This window comes from Eucalyptus grandis, chromosome 11 (genome assembly GCF_016545825.1).
Source record: "Eucalyptus grandis isolate ANBG69807.140 chromosome 11, ASM1654582v1, whole genome shotgun sequence".
In the NCBI taxonomy this organism is placed as follows: domain Eukaryota; kingdom Viridiplantae; phylum Streptophyta; class Magnoliopsida; order Myrtales; family Myrtaceae; genus Eucalyptus; species Eucalyptus grandis.
Genome location: NC_052622.1, coordinates 25,828,169 through 25,849,576, shown reverse-complemented (window position 1 = coordinate 25,849,576; position 21,408 = coordinate 25,828,169). Strand labels below are relative to the sequence as shown.

Genomic DNA, 21,408 nt, shown 5'->3' with positions numbered 1-21,408 from the left:
GGAAGGGAGAAGATACAAAAGGTTGGCTTTTTTCTGTTGATTTGTTGCCCCATGATGCTAGAATGTTGCCTTTGGTTGATGTCTCTTTCGATCTGCACGTGAATTCTGAGCCTTGTCTTTTTGTTTTTAAATTTTGATATAGCTCGTGGGAAAGAATCTTTCCATATATTCTTGTTGGTATTAGGGCAAATGACCAAACGACTCAAGAAAAATTACCTAATTAGTCTTATTCCTATTGTACGTATGTAAATTCAGTTGTAAAATTTTTTATTTTACCAACTTAGTTCTAAACTTTTGTATAAAATTCCAATATGGCTTTATGGTCAATTTTCACGGATAATCATTGATGCAACATTTCAATCACCACTGGTCAACCTATGTGAAGGCTCCACCACTAGGTTTAGTAACCATGATAATATGTCATGATAAATTAACAAATTCACAACTTTAAAGGTCAAGATAATTTCAAACTAACATCTTAAATATATGCTGACAAAGTAAATCTCATAATGCACCAAGTTGTCCCAAAAATTATTTTATGAACATTCCGAATTTCAAAATTGGATTTGAACCCGCTCCTTATCTTTGCAAATTTACAATCAATCAGATTTATTTATTCCAAATTGACTCAAATTTTTAAGTATTTTTTCTCTCCACCGCACATCTAATTTTTCTTTTCACACACGCCCTTTCAATAGTCATAAGAAAATCTGTCTAGTATATACGACGGGGGAAAAGCATAATTGCTGTGCACAAGAGTGAATTGTTGAATTTTCTTGGTAAGTAGTTACATGTTATTTAAGTTTTCCTTAGGGATAATTTTATTTTTGATCTTATTCTCATGTGGATTGTGCAATCTAGTTTTGTAACTTCTAATTTGTACAATTAAGTCCCATGACTTTAGTCCTAATGTAGTTCATATCATCAATTTGACCGGACTTTCCGATCTCCGTTCACCGAACAATTATGTTGATTGATAGACGAAAATTACAGGTGTTGGTGGCGCAATTAATATAATTAATTGGACAAAAATTGGAATTATCCCTTTAGATTTTATATCGTGTAGGCGACAGTTGTAGCTGCACTTTGGTGCGGATCTGCTCGTGATTCTAGGTGGAAAACCAAATAAGGGCATTTACATTATTGAAGAGAAAAATACAATTTTGTTTTTTTCGAACCTGACAAATTGTCCTCCCTTCTTGTCAATAGTTGACACCACCCGCTCCCAAGAAAAAGACAAATTACTTTACGAATATGTGGATTAAAGAAATTCAAATGAAAGACAAAGCCCATCTCTAAATTTTTTTAAAAATATTCTTTGTAATCTCTAAACTTTGATCCAAATCTATATTAATTATCAAATTGGCTCTTTTAATCTATTCATGATGATAGAGTCTATGAGTTGTGAAAAACCCGAATGAGGCTAGATGCCTACCGTGAGATGGAGGAGCTTCAGTTGAGTTGAGTTTCATAACTACAATGTGTTTGTCATATCCACGGCCTATTTAGCCTTTAGCCCCATTTGGCACTATGCATTGTGAGTTGTCAAGTCCATAATCAAGTGTACTCCCGACACGTTAATAATTTTTGGATCCCAAAATCTTATGGTAATCAACTCGTTTGTTAATCACCCTGTCAAATGTGCATATTCCTTACCCAAAAAAAAAAAAAACCTAATTTCCTCCTAATGAGAGTAAAAATTGCCCCCAACCTTTTAATTGGAGTACACATTATCCGATTTTGGAGATGTTAATTGTTGTCCCAAGCAAGTTCACATACTTGCACTTATCGAAACTGGTTTGAGATTAAACAGTTTTGATGTTTCTATTTAATTGAAAGCTACAGACAAAAAATGACAAGCCAAGAACCTACTTCATGACCCACATGCCTTTGGGAAATGAGGCAGATGGATTTATCCTCTTGTCCATATCCTTCTGCAATCGATAGAATGATAAATTGCATTCGAAAAATGTTTAAGATGGTAGAAGATCATAGTCAGATTTATGGTAGCAAATGTACGGGCCCTCATGACACGGACGTGTGGGGATCGGACGGGGACTTGAATTGGTGGATATAATAATTAAGGGGCTGGTCGGATTGATGAAACATAGACACAGATACAAACTTCAATATAGACAAAAAAACAGAAAAAAGAATTGGCGAAACCGGTATGAAATTGGTCACAGGATGTCAGTAATCATGTGAATCTTAAGCATTCATTTGATGGGAATTTGAGAAAACCATTGCTCAATTGCCTCGTACCATGTGGTTGACTGATGGCACATGGCCCAACCGATGACAAAGCCTAATCTAAAAGCAAGGGATAATACGGTCCTTTTCTTAATATGGCATGACAGCAATTTGTCTTCTACAACAGTGGCTAGCATGTTTGCATTAAATTTATCCAATTACTAACTCCTTTATCTTCTTATAAGTTCAATAAAATAAAATAATAAAAGAATCAAGATATGGATGAAAAGGCCTGAATTTTAATGTCAGGAACATAAATAACTCCACTTTTAAACCATGGCCCTCGGAGACCTTTCCTTTCCCAACCCTCTTTCTCCCTCTTTGAACTTTTCTTCGTCCCTTCCACTTATGGAGCGGAGGGACTTGATGTAGATCTCTCCCTCCCCTCCTAGGGGCCCTTCGTTTTAGTTCTTTCATTATTCTCCCCGTTTAGTTTTAGATTTGCGAGCTTTACTCTCCCAATCTTATATCTGGGAGATTTTTCTCCAATCTAATTCTAAATTTTGGAGTTTTAATGAATAAGTATCACATCTCCAGTTTTATTGGTGTTCATAGTCAAATTTGTACTCGTTCAATGCGTTTTAATTAAAAACTTTGGCTCTTTGCATTGGCTCTTTGCATTGGCTACAAGGCTAGTTCTCACAAGTGTCAAATTTGAGCCTTTTCAACATGGTATATTGTTTTTGTATGATGATGGTGTTGAAGACATTGAACTTGGGCGCATGCCGAAAGACAAAGCCATAACTACAAATGAAGATCTTGACATATGCTTATCATTAATGATGATGTGTGACTCGGTGATTGCTACTGGTCCTTTTGCTTCGACGCATTCATAAATTTGTCATTGAAGAACAAGGCTGTAATCATCTCTACCTACCATGCTATGATGATATGCCTTGATTTCTAGTTTTTGATATATTTTGGAGTTAAATGGGTTTGCCTTATTATTGTGACTTTTTGTGATTGCTTATCATATATCATTTTGGTAATGAATAGAAATTTCTTTTGACCCAAAAAATTCTAAAAAATAAAATAAAACCATTATCTCATAGCTATCGGTAATTTGGGATGAATATTTTTCTAGCAACATTAGAATGCATAATATTTTGCTAAATTCTCTTTGGTTATGTTTGGTAATCATAAAAAAAATCTGAATATAATAAAAATTATCATGCTTTATACTTGGTTCTATCCAAGACATGCTAAAGTAGTATAGAAGAGAATTATAACCCAAATAAAATTATTCCATAAGGGAGGTGGAATAAAAGTAGATAAAATGAAAAGTGATTTTTCTCGAATAACAAACTCCTTAAATCAAAAAATTAAAATGATATTTTAATTCTAAAAAAATAAAAAATTACAACAATTTCATATTTGTTTATTCCTATATATACATATATATATATATATATTCAAAATTCTATCTATTTTATAATATAATTCACATATTTTAGGGATATTAATATAGTTTACTATCTAATAAAATTTTATTTGAGAATGATGGATGGGGAAAAAGAAATAGAAAAAAGAAAAGAAAATAAAAAAGAGAGGGAAAATAAAAATAACTAAACAAATCAAAATGAAGAAGGCAAGAATATTGTGATAGATTCTTACCATCCCCATTTGTGCGATTTTTAGGTTCATTTACATTAATATGGGTTCATACCAAATAATAAACATGATATGATGTGAGAATATCTAGTTTTATTAATACAATTCACTAGATAATAAATAGGATATAGCAAAATCCATAAATTTCATATCTGATCATATCCGGTCTTATCTTAATTAGAAATTCAGATGATCAAACACAACCTCATTTGGGAAAATTATAAAGATTTTCCTTGTGTTATTACTTGAATGTATTTTTGATCCATGTACTATATCTTGTTATAATTTAGTCCTTTCATTTATCTCCAACAACAATTTCATGACAAAATTCAATTTTTGGTCAAACTGTAGACGGAATATACCAAGTCAACACCAGTGAATCGGCATGTGGTGCCTAGTTCCTAAGAACGTTACACTTTTGATCCTCTTGGCTTCAGATATGTTCAATTTTGTTCAATATACTTTGCTTTAGTTACAAAATTAGTTCTCATATCATTAATCAGCAAAAGTTTAATTTCTTTCATCAAATCTTGGGAAAGTCAAATTAAAACCAAGTATTAATTGCAGTACCTTTATTTACAAGTTTACTCAATCTGATTGAAACTCTTATTAAGACAAATGTCATCGTATGCAAATATTTAAAATCTATATGATGCGGAGTTGCTGATGATATTATAGTTTGAAGGTTTCTTATAAACTCTCTAAAATATTTTAGCTATAAAATAACGAGATAAAAATGATATCTCTTTTCTTTTAGAAGGTACTCCCTGATATTTTCATATTGGTATTCATAAATTCTATTGACCTGTTGGCCATGATGTAGATCATTGACTTTGTTTAATGCATCTTAAGTACACGTGCACTCTTAGCCTTTACATTTTGTTTTTCTATGTACTATTATTCTAAATGTTACTTATACAACGGATAATAAAAACAATGGGTGGGAATAAATATTTCCAAATAGTTTAAACATCGAAAAATGATCAAATATTTCAAGTGGAAGCTCACTCGGTTTTCCTAGCGTGAATTCTACCAATGGCGGTCCAGATTTTTTTTTTTTTTTTTTTGGGATCTGATTTAAAGCTTAAATTTTCAGTTGACCAAAATAGAAATGCAAAGAGAAAGATTCCCGATTCCCAGCATCTCTCTCCTTTGACGTAAACAAGGGTGACGTATAAGATACTCTCCATGAACAGAGGTGATGGTCTTATTTATCAATTACCCAATCAAGGATTAATGTAGGCCCTCCAATTAATTCCTCGGTTAAGGATGGGGGAATACTTTGACTTTTGGTACTAACGTTCCGAGAAAATGAAAGCTCCTTCGATAATACTTCAATCAAGGAGATGCCATTGTCATCTATTCTGACCAGCATTATTGAGGCATTGGAAAATCCAAAACAGCTTGGAAAAATCACCGGCACTAGAGCGACCTCCACTTCACCAACAAGTAAGTCAATCTTGACAATTTCCCGTTTCTTTCCTCTCGAGCTACCTCTCTTTACCATTCAAGCTACTTTAAATTTTTATAAGATACCCAAGTGTGGTCCAAAGAGTTCATACATGACACCAACTTTCCCAAAAATCATAAGTTGTCGATCGACCGACAAAATCTCAAGTCATGTTACTGCACTTTTTATATTAATTAGCCACTTTTCTTCATTCCTCTCCTGCGAAAGAGTTCTCACACGACACCAACTTTCCCAAAAATGTTCAGGGGTAGATCCGTAAAACCGCCAACGCCTGATGGAGTTTCGCGTAATTTCAGCCAGGAAGGTCCATTTCGTAATTTCGGGACTCGCAATGGAATCCGAGAAAAAAGGGAAATTATGGAAAACGGTGGGTCGAGAGTTTCCATCGGCGGTGCTGATTTGGGCCAGGCCGGGATGGTCCGGGCCGTCCTTCGTCGGGCCCATCGTCTCGCTTCCGTAGAAGTTCTGGATTGCGCCAGAAGCAATTCAGAAAGAGAGAGAGAGAGAGAGAGGTGGAAGCATGGGTTGGGTGTGGAGGGACGACGGCGACGGCGGCGATCCGCCAGCCTCCGGCGGGAGCGCGGGGACCGGCGACCGGTGCTCGACCCGGAAGGTCGTGAAGTCCCGCTGCCGGACGGAGGAGGTCGAGCCCGGCAAATTCATCCGCAAGTGCGAGCGGACCGAGGAAATCCTCCGCGATTGCGTCGGAAGGTTCCTTCTTCTCATCCTTCCTTGCCTCTGTATACGTCCCTCCGGTTTTCGCACGTTCTTGTCGTCGCTTTTTTCGGGTGTTTTGTCCTGGGGTTTGATTGCGCTGTTCGTAATTTTTATCGATAGTTGTGATTGTTCCGGCCGAGGTTTGATTGTTCATCATCGGCAGTACGTTCGATGCCTTTGCCGTCTGTTTCGTTTCCTGTTCCTGAGCGCTGAATGAATCGTGGCATTGGTCTTCGCAAATGTGGAAGGTTCTTTCAACCTTGATGAACGCAAAGGAATGTGCTTGCTGCCGTATTTGATCGTCGTGATTAGATTGTTCTTCTTTCGTTTGGTTTTGTATTTGGGTCGCGACGGGCTTATGTTGTCTGCGGGCGGTTCATCTCATGTTTGTCTACCGATCATGTCGTCCAGGGAGATACCATCCTAGGGATTTATGGTTTCTTTACTAGTGTGCCAATATTTTATGGACATTTTAATGGACCGAAAAGAAGAAAGAGAAGAGAAAAGACGAATTGAGACGAGGATGGGCCTGTAATCTGTTTCGGTAAAAGTTTAAGCAAAGCCTGGTCTTAATTTTTTTTTCGTCTCCAGTTATCTAGGTATCCTGTTGAGGAGATGTTCTTGGTTCTGTCTTGGGTATGTTGTGCGACCTGATGTCTTAGCTGACTTGTGCATAAGTCCCAAATAATGAGAAATTGGTAGGAGTTGGAGATGTATTCTTTCTGTTCTTGTACTCTTATTGAACATCACGTAAAGGTACGATTTACATAAAATTTAAGAGTGATGGATTATGTTTTTGGAGCACCCATATCATACTCACCCAGTTGCTCAATTTATTAATGCAGCAAAGTTACTAGGAAACTTTTGGGTGGCTCTTGGAAAATCAACTCTTAGCGTCTTTCTCAAATGTTGATAAGGTTGTGAATTAGGATTCCTAGATGCATTATGATGGTCAACAGCAAGCATTTAGTGTTGATTAGTATATCTGCTGGACAGTGAGGCATTTCTCTTGTATGAGCAATTTTATGTTACCCAGTAATGTGCTTTGTCACTCTTTGTTTGGAATCTAAGATCTGGGTATGGATCCTTTCTGTTTGTCAGGCCTGTCGAAGTGGTGCAATCTAACAAAGAATATACAGAAGATGATGTGACGGAACAGGTCCTTAGAGGGTCTTTCCCCGCTGGATCTTCAGACCATGGAGTGTTCGACTTACCAGGACTGCATAGCGACATCGATGCAATCGGTCGGAATTTCTTTGGTAACTTAGACCGTTTCTTTGAGGCGGCTGAAGAGATGAAGAAAGGGTTGTTTGGGATGTTTGATGGCCCTTCCTTGCACGATGGAGATTCGTCTTGGTCATCTTTGAGGCGGGGGGTACCGATTGAAGAGCCTTCTCCCAGAGGAAAATCGCCTGGAGCAAATGAGCCAGACTCTGGACTTGACTTTTCTGGAATAGCTAAGGACGTTTAGACCAAGCCTGTTGGTCATCAAGATGCTATATTGCGTTTTTGCAAGATTTTCCATTTACTTTTAAGTAGGCAAGAATGATGATAGCATCTAGAAATACATCTTTTTTTTTTTGGTGGTCGAAAAAATACATCTGATGTTGGGGAAGCTGTTTGTGAACATTTTGGGCCAATAAAGCTGTTTATCTCCTGGGAAATGATCGAGGATGAAGTTTTATTCAATTATGCGGCGAGTGATATATATCATCTAGCAGCAGATGAAAAGATAAAAGTAAAAGAATGTTGTGAGATCATAGTAGGAAAGATGTAAAGAAGCAGTAAAGGTAGTTTCTTGATGTTGAGATTGTGCAAGAATTGGATGCTGCAAAGGCTCTTTTTCTCCTTGTGAGTCTGATGGTCACCGTCTCAATGTGAGAAATCTAGGACGTAATGTATCCATGTTCAGGATGTCAACACACAGGTTGAAGAGTTCTTCCCCTGATTTCGTCTATGTAGATGAGATTTCATTCTTGCAAAGAATGACAGGTGTGTTATGTAGGCTAATATTAAGGCTTTCAACTCGGTCAGCTGGGGTTTTCTATTGAATCTCTTTACTGACCGGCATACCGAGCAATTCCTTAACTGGCAGACACTGCGTTACTTTCCCCAATTTCTCTGAATTCGGCAGGAAAGGCCTTGAGTATGGAAGTTTTCTTCTGGTTATTCAACGCCAGTGCTTCGAAGAGAACCTTTTTTCTTTTCCCGACATGCCGATCAGACTCGACACTTTTGTTATCATGGTTGATGATTACTCAATGTTTGGATCTCTTTTCTCGTTGAATTTCGGATGTATCAAATCTTGCTACACCTTATGTTGATCCTAGAACACATCCTATGTGTTTGACGTAAAGATGTTACCGCACACGGCAATGACCAGCTTCATTAAGTGTCCCTCGGCCAAGACGGGCCTCTATATCCCGAAAGTTCGTATGTAATAATTTCTCATCAGCCTTCTCCAACGGTGTCGATGGACAATGGGGCTTGCCTCTGTATCCTGAAAGTTTGTATGTAATAAGTGTAATAATTTCTCATTGGTCTTTTCCAATGGTGTCGATGGATAATGTCGCGCGTTCTCGTATTTACAGTGCACGCAAGAGTTGACCCATTTATATAAGAATGTCAGCAAATCCGCTCTACAGCTGATCCAATGCTTATTTCTAGGATTTCAAATTAGGGAATATCTTAGGCACTGTTTCGAGCTCAGTTTTGTAATTGCCTTGCGTTAGTCTCCCTCCCAAACTGAACTGACATAACTAGATTAGTTTCCTCTCACTGATCACCTTCTTTTTCACTCTTGGTGATTGTTCTCATAGGGTTGTGTTACTATTTGGGATCTGCACGCACGCATGCATTCGCAACATGAAAGACACAACGGCATGATTAGCAAAGGTGTTCGCATGCTGCAAAGAGGCTCTTCAAGGATGGACAAGTAATTGTTGTAAATCACCTCGTCGCTAAAGGCATCTTTTGAGCAACTGGCATCACTGTGACTAAGAATGTGCAACCAGACCAGGTATACCCGGAAACCGGAGCAACCCACTCGGAAAATAGGGTCGGGAATAGGTTCCCATTAAATCCGGTCCGGGAACAGGTTCCTAAAATTTGGAATCGGTTTAAACCGGTCCGAGAACCGCGTTCGATTGATTACCCACTCAGGAACCGGTTCTCGGACCGGTTTTGTAAGTATAGATCCAAAACTCTAATTTTTCCTCTTATTTCTATTCCTACTTCTATAATCACACGGAGTTTTTCCTCTTAGCTCTCTCAAACATGCACGGCACTCCTCCTTCGTCGTTCCTCTTCCTCACTTGCTTCCTCCCTCATTAGCTCCCTCTCGCACCGTTCGGCGGATGGATGGTGTTCGTTGCTGCCAAATTCTTGTGTACCACGTGGATTGGCTCACTTAATTTCTCTTTTGTAGGAGGAATTATGCTTGTATAAATGAGTAGCTTCATATAGTAGTTATGGGAATAAGATTAATATAGACCTATGTTTGTTGCTAATTCTTTGCCTTATGATTTTATAAATTATAATCAGCCCCGTGGATCCTTAATTTTTTATTTAGTAAAAAAGTTCATGTATTCATCTATTACAAATGCTTAATGTTTCAATACAAATTATGAGGATTACGTTATTTTCTCGCGTATTAATATAAAATTCGAAATTATATAGGATATCGGAAGATTGCAAAACAGGTTCCAATGGAAACGGGATTGACATTGGAACTGAATTGGAAAAATAGAATGGGTCGGGTACAGGGTCCAATATAAACAGGGTCGGACACATTGTCCAAAAAAGGAGAACTAGTTATAACGGGGTCGGGTATAGGGTCCAAGTTTAGACCTTACCGATCACCCCTAATTGTGTGTGTATGATTTGGGCAGGCAATTTCCAACCTAGAACCGGGAATTGCCCGTTAAGGACTAGTTCCGAGAATTTGGAACTGGGATCCATCCGTTTGTTACATGAATCTACCCGGGAACTAGACTGTCGGTCCGGTCTGATTCCCAGATTGATCCATGGAACCTGTCTCACAATAATAATAATATCACTTTCTTAATCCCATCCCACTTCCTAGCGTATTGGCCTTTTGAGTTTTGCCCACTAACTACTCGGGTGTTTTGTCAAGGTCCACTTTAGACTTTTTAACTTCTGGATGCCTCCATTTGCTCGACGTTTTGTCAAGAAAACTGCATGCCAAAGGACGAACTTGACGTAAAACCCAGATCAAGATCAACTCAAATAAGCTCAAACACTCGCATCCGATCACTAACGAGACAAAACATACAAGCTAATGCAAGCCACTGCCGCACTAAGTATTTGTGCAGCAACAAATCAAGAGAGATGAGATCCCACTCTGGAAAGATACCCAGAAGACAAAGGCTACGCTACCCCAAAACGGGAGTCGGGTTTAGGCTTATCATCCCTCTGGCAGTCTCAGAAGGTTAGGGGCTAAGCGGCGCCTTAGGAGGATCGGGACTTTCTTCTGCACACAAAGATTGGGATTAATTTTGGTTCGTGCACTGCTTGCCTTAATTAGTAATATCAATTTTCTTTAATATTAAAAATTATCGATCTGGTCCGGGTGGACAGGTGGACGGATCCGTCCATGGATCTGGGAACCGGACCAGTATCCACCGATTCTCATAAATTGGAACCGGGAACTGGACCGGTTCCCTCAAGAAGCACTGGTTCTAAGCGGTTTCAGTCCGGTTCCGGGCGGTTTCGGTCCAGTTTCGGATGGTTCGGGCGGATCTTGGTTCTTTTGCACACCCAGTGACGGTGACACAACAGATACTATATAGGAGTGAATCTAAAGTATGTGCATCTGACCTGCTGACCTGCTGCCCTGCCAGATGCCTCTTTACATTAGACGAGGTCTGAGAAAGAACCCCTTCCATCCGTTCACCATGAATCACCTCTTCACGACGCCAGCATCCAAACAAATTTCAACCAAAACCCCTCACAAAACATGCTGAACTGAAGAAAGGTAATCTAAAGAGGGGCGGAAAGAGAAGACAGGATTTGCTAGATCCCGATTGAAAGATTAAGAACAAATCCGGGACTGGGAGGGGGGATAGATATGCATTTTCAACTATATGCGTATTCCATATATAAATGAGAAATTACCCTCCAAAATGGCAGCATAATAGGCATATAATCTTTGAGTCTCATGCACATAAACAAGATTTACATAGATGTACCCATTATGAATGCCAGTCCACATTAAACTCTTTCCCTCTTTTATCCCATAAAGATGGCAAGGACCTTGTGCGACTTCTTACCCAAAGCATCTGGTCATCCGCAAGTCATATCTGGGAGTATACTCGTCCTGCAATTTGAAAGCAATTCGGTGGGAAACATCTTTCTGAAGAATGATACGTAAACCGACTCATTCCAATTCTAAGAGAAAATAACGGAAGTTTGTTTGAGACTTTGGTACAGACTTCAAAAGCCACGCTTCCACGGTCTAATATGACCAAGAAGCTAATGTTAACCGAGCAAAATCAATCCAAAGGCAACCATCATAGAGGTTTCAGATGTTCATGCAGCCAACAAATATAGTGGTAGGGAAATCTGTTCGCTTGTGTTGTTGTATTGGTGGCAAGCATCCTGGTCAGCTTCTTGAACCACCAGACATTTTCTTTTTTTCTTTTTTCTTTTCTTTTTAGGGGGGGGTTAGTAACCCCCAGAAAGTAGTTTGGTAAGCAATAAAACGTATCAATGGTAAGCAACCTTTTAACCAGGCCGAATCCTCAAACTATGTACGTATTCCCTTAGAATATCTTCAAATCAGATTGAGAATTTGAATTCCAGAGGAAGACTTCCATTCCAGTCATTGGATATGCCTTTCCTTAGCCATTTGAGCATACCTATATCAACTCGATGAAGATTTAATCCTCCTATTCGGCGCAAAAGGGGACATGGCTTGTTGAACTCCAGAGGAGAAAAGAGAGTTTTGACTAATCATCTTCAACATCAGAAAGTCTTTGCTATTTAGAGCAAAAGTTCGTGAGAAATGACAGGCATGAGTCTCTTAATTCCATAATCTCTTTCTTTAGATGCTTCATGTGTAAAGCACCTCACTTTTCTTTGCAAGACGAAGCAGTACACAGGACAATATTAAGCAATTCCAAGGACTTTCCCAAGATTAGAATGTCGTGCGGTTAGCAATTTTTTTTCAAAAGATCAATCTATTATAATGTTTCTGCACAGTGCATGTGTGGGATCAAATTTTTTTTTTTTTTTAATGGTCAATTAGGTATAATCTTGATATAGCATAGTTGTATCACAGTTTTTTGTCCCCAAAAGCTTAAACTATCAAATATGTATCTCCATGTATACTTCCCCTCATGCGTTAATCAAATCTTACATGAGAAAACATATGACCGCATCAAACAATGATGGGAGGACAGAGAGGAGCACCAGATAAAAATGACAGGGAGTGTCAAGAGGTGATTCTTGATTTGAAGCTCTAATACTGTGTCGAACAACCATTTTTATTATGAAAACAGCAAACTACCAATTTTGGAACTAATCAGTCCAACAAACAGAATCTTCTCTGATATTTAGCCACTTTCCTCCAACAAATTTTGCCTCAATTATGTAGTTTCTTATGATTTGACTTCATAATTCTCTATAATACATCATCACTGCACAACTCTTCATTCAGGACAGCATCCCTTTCTCATTTATTCTTTCAAGTACACTAAAGGGTTTCCATCTTCATCTATTGCATTACCTATTACTTTTTTACTGATCAACCTTCTTCCAACTTTAAACAACGTCTATTTGAACATCAATTATGTTTCCTTTTTACAATTCCAACCATTTTGCTCTTTTGTAAATTATGATTCTGATAAGTAACGTCTTTTTCTTAATCTGTTATGCGAGCAATAATAAAGTCCACATGTTCTCTAAATGAGTTCATTAGTAGTGGAAGTATCATCAGTCGAGTATTTTGACAAAATTGATGGACCAAGTGCATTCTGAAAAAATTAACATACACTGATGGCTGAGATGATAAGCTCAACTCACTCTTCTCTATATAGCAGTTACTTTTACACATTTTTACATTAGTGGACATCTGAGACGGAAGCTACTTTTATTTTTTATTTTTTTTCTGATTCTTATACTATTTTCCCAACAAAAGGAAGATAAATTTGACAGCAGTAACATGAACGGTCTAAATAATCTTACAATATGGAAATTCTAGACCCAACCAGTTCTGCAACTGTATAGTGAGTTTGACTATATGGGTCATTTAAAGGACCGCTTCATTACAAAATATTAGGGAAATGCGTTGACATGGACAAGTCACACCTTTTATCGGATTTTTGACTGTTGGGTTGAGCTGACATTCTTACCAATGAAATTGTCAAATTGCTTTTAATAAGTTGGACGATTGAGATTTGCAAGTGACTAAGACAATTGACGACAACTAACTGGCTAACAACTGTAATGACAAACATGCATTGTGACATCTCATTAACATTACAGGTCTTAAAAGATTTTTGCTTCAAGATGAAGACTCACCTACAGATATGACATGCCGAAGATGATGCAACTCCTGATGGTTTGACAAATCATATGGACACAGAACTGGCAGCACTGGCAGCAGATGAACTGACTTCATTTGATGGATTTTCTTCCCGGTTCTCTGCACTGCTCTGGATGGCAGCCTCATCAGCTGAACAATTAGCAGACTGATTTGATGATTCAGTAATATTACCAACACTATTGTCCCTAATTTCAAGGTTTCCCATCATGTGAGGCACATTGTTAATTCCTGCAACCACTTCCCTTCTAACTTCAGTATTATGATCAGCCACAGAAGTGTGACGGGGAAAAAGCCGCTCCCTCCAACCTTTGGTGCTTTTGTTAAGGGACTCTTTATACCTGGCTTATAGCACATCGAAAAAAAAATTACATCAAATTGTTACAAAACAATGTCAAATTTTTCCCTTATGAGATACTCAATAAGGTACCTCATTGAGACGGCATTCCATTTAGATTTTAGAGATTCTGAAATAGTTTGAAATTCTGATGGGCCTGCCCTATCCTGAGTTGGAGAAGGAGGGTGACCAGCAGAGCTCCTGCAAATGAATGATCCATAGTCTAATGACGATGTATTGATCACAATCATGGTTTGATTGTATCCAATGATTCAATACAGTGATAGCTAAGGTTGATAAATAATTTTGTATACCGACTGTAAAGGGATATCCCTTGTCTATTTGTGGGAGTAACAGGAGACCCGGAGGCAGAAGAAGAAACTTGATCAGTTTGAATCAAAATCTGACGAGGTGAATCATCACCAGTGGATTCGATGGGTACTGATGTACGAGCAACAGATACTGCCGCTGGTTGACTTTCCCCTTCTACCTGTACCACTGAACCAGAGACATGACCAGAATGAGCACCGTTAGGATGAGCTGAGAAGACCAAGAAATGAGGACGGCCATGACCAGACGGTCGTCCCCTATGGCCTTCCCGTCTGCTGAGGTGATGAGCCCTTCCCATTGCAGCAGCTGCTGCCAAGTGTTGGATTATGCGCTCTTCAAGTTCGGCATCATTTGCACCAACAGGTAACTGCATTAGAATTTGAAAAGATTACATAAGTTCCATCTTATCAACAGAAAAATGGCAAAAGGTATTGGAAGGAGAACAACGGACATGCTGCAGCTCAAAATCACCGAGGGCTGGATGATGAAATATTGTTGGATTTCTTGGAGCGAGCCTAATGTTCCTTTCTCGCTCCACTGCATCCAGCAGTTCCTGACTGCCGACACATGCACCTCAAGTTACATAAAGATCCACCAATAAGAATGTCAGAAAAACGTGTTAAAACAAACCAGAGGTGGAAACCTGGAAGGATCCTTCAGGCTGATTGGCTGCCAGCACATGGGACACTGAGAGCTTCTCTGACACCTAAAAGCCAAGATTAAGAGTAATAAGTGCTTTCATTTCTAACAATGATTTAAAATAGATTCTTATTACCCATTTTTAAAGTGAACACATTGTGCAATAGAAAGCTAAACCAGAGAGGTAAAAAATGGGTGCTAGATAAAAAGTGAGGTGAATAATATTTTCCCAAACTTCTAAAGGCATGGCTTGCAAACCAATGTGAAACAAATGCGAAACAAGAGTCCATTCATGACTTCAATGAAGATGATAGCTATAATAAGGTCAGTATCCTTAAGATGTCAAACGTGCGAAACTACACCGAATAACATCAATGCTATTGTTGGTCAGGCAAGGGGAGGTGTGGAGACCCACTGAAAAACGTCAATGTTATTGTTCATTGCATAGCTTTGTCCCCATGAAATCCATCCCACAAAACCATATCATTCATTAGGGAAACGGAAACTGCAAACTGCAAACACAGTCTCCTGATTGTATATTTAGGTACTGTCATATCTATGTAGCCTTACTCTTTGTGCATAGACTTAGTTAGGACTTTGTTTCCCATTCATTAAACCTCCTTTAAAACGCTCTCTCAAATTCTTCTTTCAAAGGTTTCTAAACTTTCGGGGCCAGCTGCTATGGTTTGACCTTGTGACTCCCTCACCATCACATCAAGCTCAGCCCCACCATTCATTAACATGATTCACGGAGTAGAAGCAAATGGAGCAAAGTGAAGATATATCTATGGAAAGAGGCATATCAAAAGATTTGCAATCAGGAGAATGAATCTATGTGCTTGTATGCAACGCCCGTTTTCTCTCTGAGAGAGAGAGAGAGAGAGAGAGAGAGAGAGAGAGGTGTGGTGGGAAGGGGTTCTAAAGAAAGTAACAAAAGATAAACATACCATTCAAGAATGCACTGAAGGTGAAACTCATGCTTGCAACAAGTGACCTGAGGATAGGGGAAAACGTAGAGAACATATTATAATGAGATATAAACAGAGCAATTGAACAGAAGGCACCCATACCAACTTAAACAAGCAAAATATTAGGAGGGAAATTCATCATGTTCACACCTTACTTAGTCATTTGGATGCTTAAAGTTCTGCACATGTTGCACATTTTCCTTTTCATTATTAATATGTGCTAAAGCTCAAATATCAAAGAAGAAAGAGATATATCATTGGCATAACAAGAAGCACCACAAGTAGCGAAAAACATATTCAATGTCATCTTCAGGTCCCCATGCCTATGCCTAATGCCTAATGCAACAACATCATCATTAGGAGATAGAACTTGTGTGTGTGTGCGTGCATGCGTGTGTATTACCGTTGAAGGATCACTGTCGCAAAACTCCTCCAGGCATATGCTGCAAGCATCGTCATTGGCCTCTTGTATTCCTCCTTCCACAAAAGCTGCTGCTGATGTCATAAGATCTCCAGCTCTCTTTGCCTCCTCGTCCAGAACCTGTGCACATCTCATGCCAGAATTAAAATTAAGAATTCATATGCAATTCTTTCGGTGGCAGATGATCTCGGAAGTTCTGTATCCCATATAACTTCTTTTCATAAAACTGTAGCTACCTTTTCACAAAATTCAAAGTTATAAGTCTTCCACCATTCGCTAGTCCAAGACACTTGCCTAGACTCTCTATACGGTATAAATACCGTATTTTCTTCTTGTGATATTCTTCAAACTACAAGTTTTCCTGATGAATAATCTCCCTCTACCTTCACAGTTTCCGGCTTATTATCCGCAAATCCCTTCCAGATGTCATCACAACATACAGTGTGAATCCAGCTTATAACACTTCGTATATGCTCAACAACACCTCTTCAGAAATATAGCTCATTTCAATTTCACCTACCCCCCAAAAAAAATCGTGAATGCATAATTCAATCAGAATCCAAATACCCTTTGGACAGAAACCCCCACAAATGAATGGCAGAATTCAGCCAAAAATACAAAAAGGGCAAACGAGAGACAGAAAACCCAGATGTAAATTGGTCACAGGTAGATGAAAACAATACGTGAAGATGGTCAATCAAGAGCACAACCGAGAAAAGAACAAGAGAAAATCGAAAAACTCGATGGTTGAGTAATTAAAAAAGAATAAATCCACATACCTCCATTCAGGAAGATGAACGCCCCGGAAGATGGGCAAGAGAGATTGATTCCTCGAACTGCGACAATGCTAGAGATCCATGACAAGAAAACGAAACCCCAGATTTTTCAGACCATCTAATCAAACAGAGGAAAAGAGAGAGAGAGAGGACAAAAAAAAAGGAAAGAGGAGAAGACATGTAAGTCTTATTACCACCTTTAATAATGGGTTGGTTGGTTCTTCTTTTTGTCTGCTTTTCTATGTATTTTTGTGCGTTGGAAAACACAACAGACCCTCTCTCTCTCTCTCTCTCTCTCTCCAACCAGAGCATCAGAAAATGGGGCCTCAAAAGCTCCATCTTTTTCCACGCAGCTTTAAATAATTGGGCATCTTATCGCATTGGGTAGTAGCCCCCAATGATCTTTCTACGGTCTACCCACAAAAATCTCATTCTTGATATGACCCCAACGCACTATTTTCTCCCCCTGGCGCGGAGGAGGGACTCGCAGTTCATCATCATATCTATTCCAGTGAGGAATCGCTCCTCAATAATGGGGCGTTTCTGCTTCTTCCTCGTGGCGCCCGTGACGAAATCGGGGGAGATTACTTTTCCAAGAATTCCCATAAAAATCTCGTTTTGAAAGGACCAATAATTATGCTGTGGAATGGTTGTCATCTTGAATTTTTTTTTTTTTTTGGGGTCGAAGTTGTCATCTTTGATTGAGACGTCTATTCAATGAGGGGTGTTGAAGCAGGAGGGTCCTTGGGCAACTCCAGAGAGAGCGGGTCAATGCCGGACAGCTCCGTCCCACCAACCTCACCATAGAAAAAGGTCCAACCTTTGTTTGTATTTCGCACGTTCATTCACGGAGGGGTATCATCTCCAATGTAAGCCACACATTCACCTGTGTTTCCATCTGTTTTATCTATCCAAGTACTATGATGTCGGCTCTCCAATTAGACACCTGCCCTTCAGATGACCAAGACAACCTCGTTTTCATAGAACATTTCGTGATTTTCCCTGTGAAGAATGTTCAAACGGATCGAGAGAATATATCCGCCATGGGAGGAAGACGCCCGTCTTACTTGTTTTCACTGGACCGCTTTTTATTTCAATGGCGACCTTCTCAACCATGTCGAAATTTGATTTCGAGACATTTCAAATTAAAAAAAAGGAAGATACAGAAATGTAGAAATTCAAGAAAAATATTGTGTCTTCCCCTCATTGGTATTTTTGTTTTTTGTTTTTTTCAAAAGAAGTTCACGAGGGTAATTTATTTCCCTTAATACATAAATCCTCATCAGCATGGGCATTTAAGATGCTAGGATGAGTCAACTTAAAATGAAGCAAACTAATCTACAGCTCGATATCAATTTTTTTTTCTTTTTTTGTTAAATTTTGGTAATCTAAGATATTGAGAATAAATTAGTATGATGCCCATGTGATGCATAAATTTTCACAGATATCTTTTGGATAGAAACTTAGGTAATTATCTAAATTTTTTGACCTCCTAGTTTGGTGTGTCTTGGGCCTTTATATTCAATTTTACTTCCGTCAATCAAGCCTGTGAGTCAATTTCACCGATTCTCCAGGACTTACTCCTAATTTGTCACTTATAGAGAAAAATATATAATCTCTGACAACTAAATTTATGTATAATAAATTTCGGAGTGATGACCCTCCAACAATCACGCCTTGGTCATTGTACAGTTTCCAAGAAATTATATTCTCATTTAATTAAATTAATTACCTAAAATATAATCAGTAAATATCAATTACTAAATGATGAGGTGTAGTCAATACATGATACAAGTTTAAAACATTATAGATAGATGATTCCCTGAATGCTTTCTCACTCTATTTTTTTTTTCAGCTCCTCTCTCGTCCACAACCAAGACAGATCGTCCCCATTTTCACCGGTCATCATCTCTTAATGAACCAAAGTGACAACTTCTTCAGTATGAACAGTAAGTTACTCATCAACTTCATGTATTAACCATCCACCATTTTTTCATGCACAATATGTTGGATGCAATTTGCACAATCCCAAGATCTCCATAACTAGAACAAGAACATGCATAATTGAGTAAAAAGATTCGTTCTTGAAGCGGAAGCGGAAACACAATGTTCCACGCGCAAGTCCTTATCTTTTATTGCCCTCCGTATCACTAGCTCAATGAGGTGGCCTCTCACGTTTAGCGTTAGGTAAACGCTCCTTAGGTGATGATATATGTGAGAATTATGGTTAGAAGAGAGACTTAAACACTATTTATAGAGTTTCCAGCCAAGTCTCCTCATTACGGGCCAGGCTCAACTCGGCCGTCACTAGCTAGGCCCATATTAGACTAAATAATAAACCTTCTATCTCACATTAGACCAACCTTGTTTTACGATAATCGTAAAAACAGTAAATTATAATATTAATTAATTTAGTCTACGTTAGGAAAACTCTTACATAATGATCTTACTTCAATCATGTGCATAGTGCGTGCCTTGCTTCTACCATAACTAATCGGAGGGGCAATACGTACTATAGCACCTTAGGCATGAATGCATGGTCTCTCCACATTAGTATGTTTTATGTCTTTTCAAATATATGTAGTTGGCAATAACTTTTTTTTTTTTTTTTTTTTGGTCTAGGCAATTACTTAGAATGTTCACCTGTTAATGACAAACATGTCATTGAAACATGAGTGTGTTTATCTCGGGGAAAATTTCATTATAAAGAAAAATAATAATTTTTGGAAAATCTTTTTAAAAAACGTGGGGAAATTTTTTTCCTAACTTTAAGCATGAATATTTTCTTGGACCATAAATGGTTTTCCATCATTTGATCATTCTTAGCAAACCAAACGTATGAAAGTTCATAATACTAATCTGTGAATAATTCTCTTGTTCAAATAAACACACCATTAAAGAGATACCAATGCGTCATATATTCCAAAGATTGTTTATAGACTTGCGTTGTTATGTATATCTTACACAGGATGGTAGGATTTTTTTGTATATTCATGATATTTCTTTATTAGGCCTAAGACCTAAATAGGCTAGAGGGAATTACGCAATGAAATTACCTTCTATTTTTGGGAGGGGGAAATTATCAATGTAGTCCAAAATCTATTCTATGGATGTCGATTTAATTTTAAAATTTTCTAATTTGGCCAACGTAGTTTTAAAATTTTATGTGAAATTTAATGTAGTCATTCAACCAAGTGCTACTGAAATCATTGACACCGCGATTCACAAGTTGTCCCACGTCAACATATCACATTAAACTATCGACGATGATTGAATGTCATGTTAGAATAACTACATTGGAATTTTGTGCAGAGGTTTATGACTGCATCAGTAAAATTGAATGGTTTAGGACTAGATTGGTTTTTGTATAATTGATTTAGGACTGATTGGGCACTTATCACTTTTGGGTGTAACGATTAAGTGGAACAAGCTTTCTCCTTTCTCTTCACGTTTTAAACCATCGGTATAGTGCTAATTTTTACTATTGTTTAGACAAATATATATATATGTATGACGGGGATAACGCGGTGTTATTGGCATTTATGAGCTGATCCATACTCTTTTCTCCATCTATCTCTACCTTACAGTATGATTTTGTAGCGGTTATGAATAGGGAAAATTGTCTAAAAAAGTTTAAAATTTATTGTGCTTTTGTCAATTCAGTTTTAAAACTTTTCACATGTTGCCAATTGAGTCTATCTAATCAATCTTAATTAGAAATCGCTGATCTATGTTTTTTTTTTCCTTGCCATATGCCAGCAAGATCACCACCCATAGGCAAGGGTTAAAAAGGTTTGGGCAACGGCGTCTAAACTTTGCGACCCTCACTAGCTAACTAGGGCGAGGATCCGATGTCCTTGCCTATGACGGGTAAGGGCATTGCGGCTCTCTTTGGCCAAAGGGTGAGGGTAGTGGCCCTCGCTTGTGATCGACCATCTCATTGGTCTAGGATTAAAAAAAAAAAAAAACAAAAGAAAAAAAAATATCAAAAAAATATTTTAATATTGTTAAAATTATTAACGTCAAGGCGAACTGTGCTACACACTTGGCTAGCGTTTATGTTAACGATCTTCTGTTAAAATTGACTAGATGGATTCAAATGGCAAAACGTGAAAAAATTTAAGACTCAATTAGTAAAATTGAAAAATTTAGGATAAAATTGGCAAAAGTACAATAAATTTAACATTTTTCGAGCAATTTTTCCCTATATATACGTCCTCTTCTTACATGGACTTTCAAGTTCTTCATTAAATCATTCACATGGCTGCTTCAACTTCTGCTTATCCTCAACCTATGGACATGTCCCACAGCAATTTCGATTTCT

The 21,408-nt window shown here is 38.2% G+C and overlaps 2 protein-coding genes across 3 annotated transcripts; one reads left to right on the top strand and one right to left on the bottom strand.

Moving 5' to 3' along the window:
• Nucleotides 1-5,837: 5,837 nt before the first annotated feature.
• LOC104425559 (fra a 1-associated protein) lies at nucleotides 5,838-7,713 on the top strand. Its single transcript, XM_010038281.3, has 2 exons — nucleotides 5,838-6,043; nucleotides 7,151-7,713. Exons 1-2 carry the CDS (start codon nucleotides 5,853-5,855, stop codon nucleotides 7,518-7,520), a joined length of 561 nt encoding a protein of 186 aa, XP_010036583.2. The 5' UTR covers nucleotides 5,838-5,852; the 3' UTR covers nucleotides 7,521-7,713.
• A 3,391-nt stretch (nucleotides 7,714-11,104) lies between these two features.
• On the bottom strand, nucleotides 11,105-17,599 carry LOC104425558 (E3 ubiquitin-protein ligase RHF2A). 2 transcript variants are annotated; one of them, XM_010038279.3, is made up of 10 exons: nucleotides 17,282-17,599; nucleotides 17,088-17,155; nucleotides 16,291-16,428; nucleotides 15,867-15,913; nucleotides 14,924-14,986; nucleotides 14,732-14,837; nucleotides 14,265-14,647; nucleotides 14,044-14,151; nucleotides 13,592-13,954; nucleotides 11,105-11,387 (listed from the first exon to the last, which is right to left on the bottom strand). In XM_010038279.3, exons 2-9 carry the CDS (start codon nucleotides 17,091-17,093, stop codon nucleotides 13,642-13,644), a joined length of 1,164 nt encoding a protein of 387 aa, XP_010036581.1. In that variant the 5' UTR covers nucleotides 17,094-17,155; nucleotides 17,282-17,599; the 3' UTR covers nucleotides 11,105-11,387; nucleotides 13,592-13,641. The 2 variants fall into 2 exon arrangements, with proteins under 2 accessions (XP_010036581.1, XP_010036580.1); XM_010038278.3 differs by lacking the exon at nucleotides 17,282-17,599 and having other exon boundaries at nucleotides 17,088-17,261.
• Between the last annotated feature and the right edge of the window lie 3,809 nt (nucleotides 17,600-21,408).